The sequence below is a fragment of the Helicoverpa armigera genome, chromosome 1, assembly GCF_030705265.1.
Source record: "Helicoverpa armigera isolate CAAS_96S chromosome 1, ASM3070526v1, whole genome shotgun sequence".
In the NCBI taxonomy this organism is placed as follows: Eukaryota; Metazoa; Arthropoda; class Insecta; order Lepidoptera; family Noctuidae; genus Helicoverpa; species Helicoverpa armigera.
In genome coordinates this window covers 9,390,268-9,405,463 of record NC_087120.1, presented here as the reverse complement: position 1 = coordinate 9,405,463, position 15,196 = coordinate 9,390,268, and the positions used below count along the sequence as shown (strand labels likewise).

The 15,196-nt window shown below is 38.9% G+C and overlaps 2 protein-coding genes across 2 annotated transcripts in view; both read right to left on the bottom strand.

The window, feature by feature from the left end:
* Nucleotides 1–3,262, bottom strand: part of LOC110378211 (uncharacterized protein) — a 32,056-nt gene extending 28,794 nt beyond the window's left edge. Inside the window, exon 1 of the mRNA XM_049841489.2 lies at nucleotides 2,808–3,262. The gene's annotated coding sequence lies outside the window, so the exon portion shown is untranslated. The remainder of the gene's footprint in view (nucleotides 1–2,807) is intronic.
* Nucleotides 3,263–5,711: 2,449 nt separating this feature from the next.
* LOC110378210 (uncharacterized) lies at nucleotides 5,712–15,106 on the bottom strand. The gene is made up of 8 exons (XM_021337373.3): nucleotides 14,870–15,106; nucleotides 14,042–14,221; nucleotides 13,819–13,904; nucleotides 13,398–13,568; nucleotides 12,150–12,293; nucleotides 11,631–11,771; nucleotides 7,099–7,221; nucleotides 5,712–6,773 (listed from the first exon to the last, which is right to left on the bottom strand). Exons 1-8 carry the CDS (start codon nucleotides 14,948–14,950, stop codon nucleotides 6,671–6,673), a joined length of 1,029 nt encoding a protein of 342 aa, XP_021193048.1. The 5' UTR covers nucleotides 14,951–15,106; the 3' UTR covers nucleotides 5,712–6,670.
* Nucleotides 15,107–15,196: the final 90 nt, after the last annotated feature.

The following is a 15,196-nucleotide window of genomic DNA, read 5'->3' as shown; positions in this document are numbered from 1 at the left end:
TAAACTTTTCCTTTCTTTTCTATAAAAAGCTCCCAATTTGCAAGACTGGCGGCAAGTCGGCAACACGTTTAAAGAGAAGTTATTGACTTCTCATTAAAATTACAAATAGTCGTTTGGGATTCAATCAGACTGTTTTTTACTGAATAAAGTCCCCAAGATTCCCCAGTTTTTGGAACTCAAGTTATGGCCATTGGTTATCAAATAAAATAGCTGTTAAGAGTGGTGAGTAGGTAGAGAGTACCTGGCGATGTCAGTGGCGCACCCCAAACATTCAGCTTCGGTGTCACCTTTTCACAATGCAGCAGGGTTCCTTTGCAGGCGCTATTTTGGCTATGGCATGACCTATTCTTATTTAGAGCATAAAAAAGGTTATTTATTTCTATCAGTGTCCGTAAATTTCTCAAATTCATCTTCGTTAATGGTGAACTATCCAAGAAATTATGGGAACATGTTTATTGGATTGACCATGATGTAGGTAGAGAACATAGCCATCATGTTAACAGTGTAGCTGCCGTGTAATGAAGTTGGACAGTGGACATAGATTCGGCGCACCCAGGTGACGTGGGCAGGGAGAGGGACGCTATTGTACGACATTCAATGTTTGTTTGTTCGTATGACATCACCCGACATGGAGCGATGCATTTACCTAAGTAGCATCTAATAATACCCAACGTGACCAAGCGAGTTTTGTAAATAAAGCTGTTTGTCAATGCTGGCCAAAATGTTCCAATCACGCGTAGGTATACTTACTACAAGTCCAGATTTAATTTCCTTTGTTTCACGACTTTTCTGCCAATAAAGAGGCCGAAATAGAATATCAGATGCGTTACGATGAGATAAGACGCCTAGTTAACTAGACAACTACAGACATTAGTTATCCGCTGAAATAGATATTGTCTAGTTTTTGATAAATATACCGATGCCGATAGACAATGATAAAGATTGATAACGACATCCTACATTACGTTAATTTAATCAAACCGACTTAATGTGGGTAAATCGTTGTATTTTTGGCTATTACGTTGCCTTCAATGCACCACACACTATGTGCCCACATGACCTATATCCCAGATCCCTCAAGTAGTTCTCCTACCCTTATAATGTTAATCATATTACTATTACTAGCTGCTATTCTTTTATTTCTCTATATGTTAGACCATACATCTGGTTGGCCAGCTATTAATAAGTAAGTATAGTCTCCCAACCGATCACCTGCAAGTGGTACAAGGTCGCCGGGCCTTCCCTAGCCATATGCTTGCTACTTAAAACCTTGTCTTCAGATGGTTGTCAAACTTTATTCGAAAGTCTTCCTTAACGACGCTCGTATAAAGTGGTCGCGTATTTTCCCAGTAGTTACCAAAATTGTAGCAGCAAATTCACAAAAGGTCTCGTAGGTATATCATGTCTCTCGGTCAGGTAAATCCAGACTGTGAGGTCACATTCAAAAACCTTTAAAAGGTCTATTGTACGTTCGAAAATCTCATCTAATATCGATGTAGAGTGGATATAGACATGGGTGTGATAAAAACATGCACAGTGCATGTATAGTGCAAATGTACACAAGTAAATAAACATGACACACAGTACAGTTACGTACTTCAGATAAGGCAATGAATACATTAAGTTCATGTATATCAGATTTGCAGACTATAGCTAGTACCTACGTTTGACTATAAAATAAGTTAATAGGTTAGAGGTCGACCCACAAGGCAAGTTTGAAGTTTCAGCCGGCGCAGCGGCGTCGCTGTCCACTTTCATCGTTTCCGTCATGATGACTCGCAAACTCAACAACTACAGGATGTCCTACGTTTAGGAGACCGAAGTCGCGAATGTAAGAAAATGTACATTTCCTGCTATCATGCAGAGCTAGAATTTGAGATATGACCTCACTTAATCATCTACCAAAACCAGGTCGTACTGATTTATTAGGTACCTAGGTATAATGTAAAGCATTGAGACCCAAATCCGATAAATGTGAAGGTTTTCGAGTTTTATAATCTTCTGAATTCGTAAATATATTAGCATGAACTCTTTATGTAAATCGTAGGAGTCATAATTAAAATATATCAAGTAGGTACCCAGGTAATTAAAGAAACCTGAAATAATCATAACGGTTACAACAACTTCTATTTACGTTTGTTTCTTAAACAGTAAACTATGAAAAACAAACCCATGCCCTTAGTTTTTATTACAAACTGATTTGGAGAGAACAAAATTAGTCCATCAAATAACTTAGCGGTGTAGTTTCGCGATGGGGTCAACGTCTACGAAAAAGCTATGCCAAGTAGGTTAACGCGTGAAGGAATCGCGCTTATTGCGATTACAGGAGTAAGCAAATTCATTTAACCTATTTAACTTTGTAATATTGCTATCAAAAATTACAAATAACATGCAAATTAAATCCATGTGTCACTAGAATATACTTCGTATTATTTTAGAAAATTATTTATATTTTTATTATTACATTTCTTCCCTCCCTCCCACATGTGTGTTCAATGAAGCTATGAAATTGAGATACCTGCATCATTTGAATCTTGTAGTGGACCGACCGGACGACCATCATTCTAATTCTGAAGTGTGGGAATACTATGGATTACGCTTCCAAACCTATTACGATTATCACGCCAAAATATATTTGGGGGTTCGAATCGATGTCCGCATTTTGAATTCGGCATAATGTTTATGTTTACTTGCATTCATGTATCGAGAACACCTAGTATTAATAGTTTGCCGTGGCTGCGTAAATGCGTTGTTGTCAGAGTAGGATAGGAAATAAATTTGGGATAAACAAGTGCAAGCGTACATACGTGCACTGAATCCGAGCGGTGCGTCGCTGCCGCCGGTGCGGCCGGTGCATTCAGGATCAGCCGTCCGGATCGCGCGCTGTCAGGCGAACGTATCAAAAACAAGAGGGAGCGAATGGATGCGGCCGGCTGTTTATAAACATTGAAATAGTCAGACGAGATGCGATCAATAGCGAGCCGGGTACACTCAAACGGCCGGGGCCACGCCGGCCCCAACCTCACCTGCCTCGCGAAATCAACGGCGTAGATAACACAGTGCACTGGACCGCAGACGCAAGGCGTCGAGTGCAACACGGCGGGAGCAATCACGGACGTACTGAACGGGCAGCTGACGGCGGCCGTGTGCGCGCCGCCCTAGCGGTTACGTCACTTGGATTTGACAGCTACAGCACGAGGTAAGAGCGCGACGCTGGCAGGGGCCGCGCCGCGGCGCCACCGGCGTGTCCACCGATCAATACAAAGTACGCGCCGCGTTCCACGCTGCGCACAGCGCTACCGCGCAGCCACACGAGACCGCACGAAGACGCCCGCCGCCCTCCACCCACTCTCAAACCGCTTCGCTCGATTCGATGCAACAGCTAGTGCATAAGATCTATTAGCTCTACCTATAAATGAATGCTACTACATACCTACCTACATACAGTTGAATAACATGGAGGAGGTAATACATAATATAAAAATACTTTACATAAAATTCGACAACATAGAAATAACGTCAATTATAATTACAATCGTTGTAAATGCACCAACACGTATCAGAGTATTACAATTAATTTCGTGAGGCGGTGCTCAGGAATAGCAAGATCTGAACAAAGAGAAGCGCTCTTCTGCGTAAGAATGTCATAAAAGAGACCTTAGACCCACACAGGGTCAACATTGAAAAAATATAACGTTTCAATAATTTATTATTGATTAGGTAAATAAAGAACGCGAGACTTTCGGGCAAGTTTTACTAAAATAAGTGCCTATACCTAAAAACTTTATAGAACGCAAAAGTGTTAATGCCCCAGGGTTCTATATTAGCCCAAGTAGCACAAAACTGTCGCTTAAGAGCTTTAGAGCCAATCCGATTATTACCAAAGGTGCCAAGCTCAAGCGCCAGAGCGTGCTCTACAGACCTTATACAGCAGCTTTGCAGCCAGTCTATAGTTCCATTAGAACTTCATAGTAGAGGCATAAAAGCGATACAGGAGCGGCAACTAATAATTACCATACTAAAGCTCTTATGGCGATGATTGAATGAATGACAAATTTAGCTGAATGAAGAAAACTTCACTGATAGTTCACCTTGTCTCTCATTTATAAAATATAATTGTTGTTCCTGAGTCAGATATTACTAAATACAAATAAATATTAAGTGAAGGTAAGTGTTTTTGAGCTACATTTTGTGTTATATGGTAAGTAGCTACAAACGCAGATCAGTTTATCGTGAATATAGTTGATATTGTTGAAGTATTTTTAAAGCGCCTCAATAATTACCTCAGAATATCGTAAAATGTATAAATTATTATTATATAAATATTTTCATATCACATGCCTACACGATATTGAAATTACATACTGGACTACATTCGTTTTTAGTAAGTTGCTTGTTCGATATTTAGATATATTTTATTAAAGTAAATAAATGGAGCTACAGATTTTTTTTATATTCGGGAATAAAAACATACTTTTTTTTATAAGTTTTTTATTACTTCAAAACAAACATTATTTTTCCTCTGTAACTGATTCATTATCAGTAATTGAGAAAACAAAATCTACGGGACCCTTGCTTGTGTTTGTGAATAAAATAACAGAATGTATCCAAATGAGCAGGCAATGTCTATTAACCTCCTGCTTCTATTGTGGAGCCTTAATGCGGCTATAAGTAGAACAGAGGATCAAATTCCTACTTAAGTTTGCACAAAAGAACAAATCACTTCTGCAATGGAACCTTTAGTGGCAGAAAAGTGATAAATATATCTTTTATACAGTTCCGTTAAAAAGTCTACAATTAGAGCCTTTATGCAGTTCTAACGCGTACATCAGCGGCAATATAAACTTTTTTGCAGCTTTAACCTTTAACATAATTGTTTGAACTCTCTTTTAAAGATGTAGGCTGCAAATGGGTTGTAGAATGATCTCTTGTAAAACCTAGAGTGGTGACATTTGGTTCAGTTTCTGCTGCCTTAAGTGATATTTACAGCTATGAGCAGCTACGGAAGCAAAAGTAGAACTTAAAGTTACTATCGGAACCCCTAAAGCACTACTGTACAGCTAACAGTTGCAAAATAGGCTGCTATTTCCACTAGTGTGCTAGTTGGGAGGTCTGTACCTTATAACGAGCTGAAGGAAGTTTTACAAATTATTACATACTACAGAATACCTCCAGTGGTGGCGATATGACGAGAAGGCAAGCCTGACATCGCCTGTACGGCTTATCTCCATCAAAGCGGACACTAGACGAGCGGACAAGATGGAGTTCGCGGTGCAGAGATGCGATTCGTGTGGCGCGATGGAAGCGAAGATGTGAGCTGTGCGCGATCGACGCGCAGCGAAAACGAGAGATTACGAGACAGCTTTGGTAGAGTCCCCCCGAGCTAAAAAAAAAATCTCCTCGCACTGCATACCTATAACACGGTGCACAGATCTCTGCTTTGTTGGTGTCCCGGCCTTAGAACGTTCTCACACCACCGGTAAGAAAGGAGCGCCTGCACCGGCGTGTGAAACAATAGAAAAAACTCGGTCGCGGGTCAACCCGTCGGTGGCAATCTAATGGCAATAAAGTTCTTTTGGTTCTCCTGCCTAGGGAAAGACAACAGATTCAACGCCCGTTAGCTCCTAAAGGGTTATGGAGAAACACATCGTGCAGATCAGCAAATCGCGAAAGAACTTTAGGTAGGGTACAATTTAAATAAAAATCAAAGACAAGTTTGAAGCATTCATTGCTTTATTACTTCATATCAAAGTATTACTTGAAGCTTTATACACAAAGAAACAAATGAGGACAAGTCGTATTTTCCAAAACAACAATGTTTTTATGAACACTGCCAAGCTCAAGACTCGACCAGACGTTACTTCATTAAACTATTAATATCTTCAAAAAGCGATAATAAATAATAAAACCTACTGACGTTGCGGAAACGCTATGTTCATTGTGCTCATATACACCGTCGTCGCAACTGCTCATACTAAGTAATGATTGCGTTGAAAATATGTAACCTAGTTTAACAATCTGATTTATTTGCTTTTTGATGTTTATGATAAATCGGATTGTTTTTGTTTCTCAAACAACGCAAGCTCGTAAATACGATAAAATATGTTTTACAAAAAAATATTGCATCTTAATAGATGTATATGAAAATATAAACAGTTGAAAGATTAACACTGCTTTTGCTCGTTGTCACTATTGTAAAGTTGGTAACACTATAAAAAATGAATTACAAAATGCTCAATGTGTTACGGCATAACATTATGGCACTTTGATGATCTAACACTTATTCATGAAACTGTAATCTTAATCACTATGACACCGCGGGCGCTAGTCGAAGTTCAACAAAATAAAAAACAGCAGCTTGGCAGCTATAAACATGTGGGCGATAGAAATTAAAAATCTCAAAAACTTTCACAAGCTTTACACACTGGCATCACTAAAAAAAGAAAAGCAGGTACACCGTCAACTTTATACACGACTTGTCCACGTGTTTCAAACAAATCTAGACAGAATAGAGGAAACATTTGTCAGTGTTTATAAAATGGCACTACATAAGACAATCGGCTGTGGTCTATAGTGTTCTGTACAACATTCGACGGTGATCATACCGGTTCGAAGAGTCAGGTCTAGAGTCGGAGTTCTTAACTAAATATTGTTAGTTGAGGGAGGCGTTTCAGTACACTTTCAGTTGATTCTTGTCGTCGAAGCCGGCCGAGTGGCCCGCGTTGCGCACTATGAACGAGTTGCCGTCGAAGTGCATCCGCCTCTCTCCGCGACTGTCAACCAATACGTATTGTTTATAGCTAACTTGTACTTCACAAGCCTATCGGGTGGAAATTGACAGTCTAAAAGTACTCAATACAGAACCATTATGTCTTTGGATAACCAACACCACTTCAATTGTTTAAATTGAATTCTAATTCAAAAATGTTTAGGAATACTTGTGTTGATCCATCTGCTATTTTTAAGCACTCTGATGAATGAACCTCTTCTGAATTCTACTGCTAAATAAAAAAATATTTTCTGATTTATTAAACTGGGAAGAATTTAGCCAGTCACTATTTAACTAATTATAAACTTCTATCAATTAAGTATTCTTACCGTACGAACAGATGTTGTGTCTGGCCCAGCGATGCGGTACAGTGTAGGAAGGGGCTCGTGATGGACGCCGACCCGTTGGTAGGACTCGTGCGTAACTGGTACTTGTGGCTGCAACGGTGGATCCTGCAACAAAAAAAATTCCCAGGAAAACTTTTATACATAATTTTAACGAAGTTGTTTGAACTGGATAAACATCTACCGTCTTACCACAAAAACTTTTAAACGTCAGTTTATGCCTTGTCTAAAAAAATGTCAAATTATGACGTTGACATATGGTTCATTTTGCAGCCAAAATTTTATTAGACAAGTGTAAAACAGGGTTTAAAGTTTTTGTAGTAAGGCCCCTAGTATCAAGATCTTAGTGATGTGGGATGTCGTGTTGGCCTAGAGGGTAAAGTATAGTATGTGGGTTCGATATAGGGTCAAGCAAGTACTAATGCAAATGTAGGTACATCTTGGACATCAGTGGCTGATTAAAGGCGAAGGAAAAAATCTCAAGGAAACATGGACAATGATGTTTACAATCACCAAGCCGCTCGAAGCCCAGCACCAGCTACAGCGCTCAATCCTTCTGTGTGTGAGGGGCCCTAAGCCTAGCAATGGAACGATAAAAAGAATGATGATGAATGTCGATGATGAAAGATGTTTTGTTCAATGTCTGTTGATCCACAATTTAAACTGGAAAATTATAATGCATAAACAAGCAAATTAATAGACGCTGCGTGCTTAATGTGTGCTAGGTATCTAAACGGAAAAGATCAGGGGCCCGTTTCTCCTAATTTTACTTAAGCGAAATACGATTCACGTTCGACTCTGTTCGACTGAGATCCAATCCCGACTCGATTACGATTGAAGCGTATGTGGCATTCCGCTATTTTTTCTTTGAAATAAAAGTTTTATCCTTTTCTGTCATTAAATAATGAATCAATCTGTTTGCAAATAATTTACGATTGCAAAATGATTGTACAGCAAACTACCGTATAGACCAAAATCACCAAAATAGCAGACTAATCGCAATCCAATCGAATGTCATTGGAATACGATTGGTCTTATATTAGTAGCAGAATGCCCGATAAGGTTAAAACTCCTATTACGATCATATTGCGATTCAATTTCTATTAGATTTTGACAATATTAACTTAGGAGAATCGGGCTCCAGGAACGCTGTGTGGGATTGGTATATATAGCCGTGAAGAACAAAGATTATATTATCACACACTGATAACTAATAAGATAATAGACCGTGGCTTCGTAAGTAAAGGTAAAAGGTAAGTGGTATTTAAGCTTGCAGACCAATCAATCAATCCTAAAAGCTAGAGCATCCTTCTGAGGCAAATATGATAAAAATTAAGTTTTTTTGTAGGTACTTTCAGGACAGGTACCTAAATAACAGTATGTATTAAGAATAATCAACAATACCTAGATCTTGTGCCGCAAATTCGCAACAAGCGGGGCGTCGCTTTAAACTTGCACGCTGAACTACTGAAAGTATGGATTTTCCTATGAAAACTAGCTGCGCGCACGCTGCACCCTACAACTACAAGCTACGCTCAAACGCTCCGCTGCACTCCTCCACTGCCCGCCCTGCTGTTCCGAATTTGGGCCTTTTGAACTATAAATTGAAATAGGGGTTTTTATCTACTAAGTGCACAAAAATAAGCTGATTCTCGGATTTGGTTGGAATAAGACTTCACATTACGCATTCACCAAGAGCATATGAATTATTTCGTTTCTGTAATAAACAACCTAGACTCGATTTTGGGTATCAAACCTAAGTGGGCAGTAATATCACAGATTATAGTTCGGCCGTTCAGAGAATGCGTTCCTGACACCTATCAGTTAGTCAGGACTAGTGATGGGCACAACATAACACTGAGTTCGTTACCGTTCCCCCAAAATAAACCGCCGCATTATTTTAAGATTATTTTCGTTTTAAATTGGCGGAATCATTTAAAATTTATATTTTAGTTATTTAAGTGGAAACCAAAAAAAGGTAATATTCATATAATAAAATCGTTTTATTTATTCTATGTTACAAAGTTACAATCTGTATTTTTATGCAATAAAGTAAGCACATTGAATTGAATGTGCGTACAGAATGTTAATCAGACTCCGATTCGCTTGAGGAGGTGGTGTCTTCATCATCATCTTCGCCTACGTGTATATTACGTGTATATTAGGTATTATCAATAACAGAATCAATCCTGATATCTCGGTCAAAATCTTCCAAAATCTGGTTTTTAGAGCTCTACCTCACTGGGACGCCATGGCGACGTCGCCAGCGGCACAGGTCTGGCTACTTCTGGCATCCAAATGTCGCCAAGTCGAGTGGCCATGGCGTCTCGACAGTCAATTGTTTACGTCGTCGCTCAAGAAATTGCAAGCTGACTGGCGACCACATTGGCGACTGTGTGAGGGAGGTGCGCTTTACCGTGTACATTATAGTGGCTACTGTGGCCACGTCGCCAAGTTGCCACGGTAGCCAGAAGCCACATAGGTAACTGTAGCTCGAGGCCACGCCTCCAATTTGGTGACGTTACCAAACCGTCGCCAAGTGAGTTAGGTTCCATACATTTCAATACTAACTGCTTGGATACGTAGCCGGCGACGTCGCGATTGGCGTCCTAATGAGGCAGGGCACTTAGTCTTAGCGCACGAAACGACAACAAATGACTATTTAGCGTCACAAAATGACGGCCCATGATGCCATTTGGGGTTACCATTTTCAACCTAAATATAAAAATGCTACTTTCTTTCGCGCGTTCAGTTTGATCATAGTTTTATTTTTATAATTCATAAAAGTTATCCTATAGTCCATTATTTTCAAATTCTTAAAAAGAAAAACAAAACGTATTATTTTATATTATAAGTATAACTGTATAAGAACCATCAACCAGAACAGATTACGATACTTGCCTGTTATTTTTAGCACAGCACTACAAATATAAAGCGCTGACATAACCTTGTAATAGCGCAGTATAGATTTAGAAAAATATTGTTTACCAAGTTATTTGACACTCAATTTGGCACAAAATTACAACATTCATTGATTATTATTGATATAATAATGTTGTTTTAATGCTCAACAATTGTTAAAACGATAAACAACCAGCAAAAATATTTTTATCGTACTGCAACGCCATTACAAAGTTACGTCGTCAGTTCAATCGCGATGTGTCAGAAACGCATTCTCTGAGCGGCCGAACTATAGTAATATGCTGAGGGCAAATTACATTGAAAAACTGTTCACAATATTCTTACATTGGGCAGGTATTAAAAGCAGCAACATCTCGTGAAATTAACAAGTAATCCTTGAAACCAGAGCTGCCAGACTACGTGGAAGCGAATTTGCTTTCGGTAAGGGACAGTCCTGTCTATCGTTTAAATGGAAACGCGGTTTATTTATGTACCTACATGTAACTGACACCTATTACCCATTTTGTTCACGTATTAGTAACGTAATCGGTCACGATATTTTTTACCTTCCAAGAAAATCTAACAAACTTTTTGTTGCAGACAACTGCAGGATATTGTATCTGCCAAAGAGAAAGAGAGAGAAGCCTGTTGAAGAAACGTTCCTAGCCATTCATAACATTCATATCAATTAATAGCTTTAAAATGAGTTGAGTAATCAAAAATAAAAATTAACCAAGTTCTGTATTTACATATGGACTCATTAATATAAAAATGTTATCAATGTACTTTGATGATACAGATATTTTTGTTGGAAGATCATTTTAGAGGTAAGTTTACATTTTTTTTGTATAGAGGAAACTTTTCGAAAACGTGTTTTGAAATTAACAGGGTTTTCAGAAATATGTTCAAGATTAATAGGTACCTATATTTTTTTCACCGTCAAAAACTGTATAGATTTGGTCAAAAAGTGAGACAAGCCAATTTCGGCATTCAGCTCCTTAAGTACATGCACTAGAATATTAGTTGGTAAATTGGTACATTTATTAACACTAGGTGGTGTAATCATATAGGTACAAAAGTTTCAGATTTAGGCCCAACTTCAAGTTCACTGAAAACAAACGTCCGTATCACTTAAAAAAACAACTTACTTTGAAAATTCATAGTAAACAGTTGTTTTAATAATAGTGACTTAATTTGCATAAAAAAATTACATTAAATAATATTCTGAATAAAGCAAATTATCTAGACAAGTAGGTAAAGCCTTTCCGCGGAACTGAAGACCTATTTAGAAGCTACGATAAGCGCAGACTAAGTTTTATCACAAAGCTTCGCGGTAAATAAACCTACAGAACGTAGTTCCTATAAGCAACTGACGCCGCTGCTGGGCTTTTGAATTTATGTAAGTATACCTACCTACTTAGTGTAGTTTGTGTACCTATGCCTAAGCTGGCGGAGATGGGCTTATAAAATGAGATTGTTAGAAGTTTGTAAGCAGCCATTTTCTAAAGATGACGCTTCACGAGTGTATCATAACGCTATCGAAACAAGTTTTGCATTCCCAAATTGAGAGCTACGCCAATCTGCGAAATCTAGAGCTACATCAATTTGGTATTTACCTGACAAGACCATCGGCGGTCTGACTGACGCGCACGTTGTTGATAATCCAGTTGTCGATACCATCGTCGGTGAGCCAGTACTGCGCCGCTTGCAGTAGAGACAGCGCCTCATTCACGTACGAAGGTCCGTGGCGGGACTCACTGCACAATTATTGCTGTATTTAATGCTTAATACATTTTGGGTGGATTTACCTACTTCCAAATCTGCCCTTAGAATCCAGAAACTAAAATGACTTAGTTATGCTGCTCATGCTGAACAATCTATTTGGAGTTTGAGAATAATGATTTCCACTATCCACCATAGTCATTCAGTTCCTTCTAGATAATGTCATCTTTCAAGCAATCAATCAGTCTCTTCAACGAATGCTTAATAGTGATGATCCACAAGAATGGTCATCAATCAGGTCGGACAGGCAGTCGTTCTTTGTAAAATGCTAATACTCAGGTACACCGGGTTAAGCAGAAAGATCTGATGATGAGTGCGATGATCAACTATTAGCTATATTAAAAGGCAATTACTTGTAAAAGACATTGAGAGTGAAGTCCTGGCTCATGTCGAGGAAAGTGTCGGTGGTGGTGCGCGTGCCGGCCGCATCTACCAAGTAGACCAGCGCGCACTGCTCCGCCGTGAACGACACGCCCTTGTACCACATCTTCGCGTACCTATACATCATTATACTTTTTACTACAAAACTCTAGAGGACTGTAGGCGTAAAATATGAGTGACATCTAATTATTCAAAATTCTAAACATATAGGTAATCTGGAGGTCACAGCTTCCATTATCAATTCAGCTGTAAATCTTCACCATATTATATCAGACTTTCACCTGTCTTTTCAGTGTTTTAAACGTTGCACGTTAAGATTTCCGTCATTAAATCCTGGACCCTATGATATTAGTTTTAGAATACAAAAGAAATGTTCAAATCGGTTTGTAAATGACGGAGTTACGCGCGAACATATTATAAAAAACTAAAAAAACATTCAATTTAAAGACTTTCTTTTCTGCAAACCTTACAAATAAAGAAGATTTTATATTTCCTCGAATTTAGGTACCTAGCATGTGGTTTTTGAGAACTAGTTATCTACAGAGGCATTTTATATTTTTATTCAAGTATTTTTGACTACAATTGCGAACCGTTCAGATTTCAATCTTTTTTCTTAGAAAGCTCATAGGATCAAGCCATATTGTAGAATGATAAACAGGCCGGCCGGGCATTGCAACAGTGCAACTTAAAATACCACCGCGCAACGCATATTTATGATATTGATTATCGAGCCTGTGCTATCCCTGCCGTCCAGGCTCCAAGAGAGAACTAGGTCAGGCCAGCTACGTAAATACTAGGTAGGTAGGTACGAGGCTATACGAGTGTAATGCTCCGTTTATATGTAGTGATACATTACACGCGGCCACGATGTTTGGATTAAAACTTTAAACATTCACTTGCCGCCAGCAAGCAACAATCAACCAGATAAAAGTTTGCCTGTAATAATCTCACCTCAGAATCAGAAAGTACTTTTTTCAAGTCAAACTACATACGTATATGGAATTTAGGCTATGGCACTACTAGATGTGCTGCATAAAATGAAATCTGATGTTGAACATTGTTAAAAAAAATTGTAGGCAAAGCTTTTGCATGTCAAAATTCTTAACATGTTTTGTGCCAGTGGTTTTAATTTCATTAAAGTTTGCTATTATTCCTAAAGCAAAGTTTATTAATTTCGGACGCGTGTCCTCGATTTGTATAAGCGAAACATGATAACTAACTTGTTATTGCCCTGCTGATGGCGAGCCTGTATCTCGACCCTCGACCCGTAGTGGTAGACCCGGCCGTTAGGGTGGATCAGCGCTGCAGCCGCACCCGAACGCGACAGCGCCAGGATTATGTTGTTCTTAGCGTTGGTCACACGAACCGCTCCGTCGATCGTCATGTCCACTCTAAATCGTTTTTAAGTACATGTTAAATATCTATAATACTTGATTTGCTGCAAAATTATTCTTAAACTTAAAAAGTGTCACATGCAGTCGCTCTCAAAACGACCCACATATTTTTTTTATTAGATAAGTTTGTTTTCTTAGACTTCCAGTTAAGAAATATAACCCGCAGTTTTAGCCTTCACTTTAAAATTTAGATATTTCTGTATAAATGGGGTAAAAAGTCTATAAAATCCACTCCACTAGCACTTACTTGACTCTGTCTCTCAGGCGGAGGCAGACGGTGCCATGAGGAGTCACCGAGGCGTTGTATCCAGCACCACCCACAACATCAGTCATCTTAATGAAAAAAAATATTAGGAGAAAGCTAGGTACAGAGATATTGATTTGAAAGCCTAGCAAGTGAAGAGACATGTTCTTATTTATTGGACTAATTCCTAAGGATAGCGACAGTAAAGAATATAGTAATGAAGAACCTCAAGCTCTCGCCATGTATCAGCATGGTAGATGTCATCTCCTGGGTAGAAGGGAGCCTTGCGCTGCAGAGGAGCGCGCCATGGAGGTTGCCATCCCGCCGCGCCCACGAGCTCGGCTTGCCCCAGACCACCTTCGAGGAACTTGCTGTAGTCTTGGAAGGCGGACAAGTTCGACTCTTCCTATATTACACAAGAAAATCAAAACAAATAAGCTCTAAAATTGCTAGAAACTTTAAAAACAAAACTAAAACGAAGATTAATGGTTGAACCTACAATCATCATTCTATGGTTTCACTTTTCAGGCATTTTCCGATTATCTACGCGATAAACGGATAATCCGTACGCGCTGACTAGCTCGCAAAGCACCCGTTGCGCATGCATCAACAATTACGCCAGTAGACAATCTATAGCTAGTGACGGTACGTAAATAAACACAAAGGCATACTGGTGTACGTAAAGAGTGAAGGGTCCTGTGTAAAACACAATTGACCACACTTGGGAGACCAAAAGAATGCTGGAAGATGCTGTCCCTAGAGAAGATTTTTACGTACAAAAAACAATAGCGTAGGGTCAGTGGGTCGTCTTAGGGGCAGAATTGTTATTGCAAATCACCAGTGCAATTCCTACCCTGGGTGACTTTATCAGCCGTAGGAATATATACTACTGGTATTGCAATACAAGTAGCTCCATCCATGGCGTTCTTTAAAAGTAGGACTAGCCAATCTTTTCTCAAATAATTTCTTAGATCTAAAAATATTCTTAAACTAATTAACTGCATTATCCACTACCTGTATATCATGATAAACTGTAGGTATAAGATCAGATCACCTGATTGTAGGAGTGCGCTGTATAGACACTTCTCGGTCGGACAGGCATAGTCACATCCTTTCTAAAATCTGCATTTGCCATTTTAATACTTCTTCAACTTATAACTGTTAAGGTTTATACACTATTTTAAAAAATACATGAACAACAGTGACTATCGACACTGGAAAATGCTACATAATATAAATCATACTTCACGGTAGGAAAGTAATGGAAGAAGTCATTTGTCATTTATTTCCTTCCTAATTTGAACATTAATTTGTTTCTCTATGGCGATGGATTAATATTCAAATAAGTTACTGGCCATAACATAACAACCTTTTTTCTCCT

Coding starts and splice junctions, on each gene's coding strand:
- LOC110378210 (XM_021337373.3), bottom strand. CDS start 14,950: ATGGCAAATGCAGATTTTAGAAAGGATGTGACTATGCCTGTCCGACCG. Junction 13,905..14,041: donor ATACATGGCGAGAGCTTGAG/GTTCTTCATTAC, acceptor TTTTTCATTAAG/ATGACTGATGTTGTGGGTGG. Junction 13,569..13,818: donor CGCCTGAGAGACAGAGTCAA/GTAAGTGCTAGT, acceptor AAAACGATTTAG/AGTGGACATGACGATCGACG.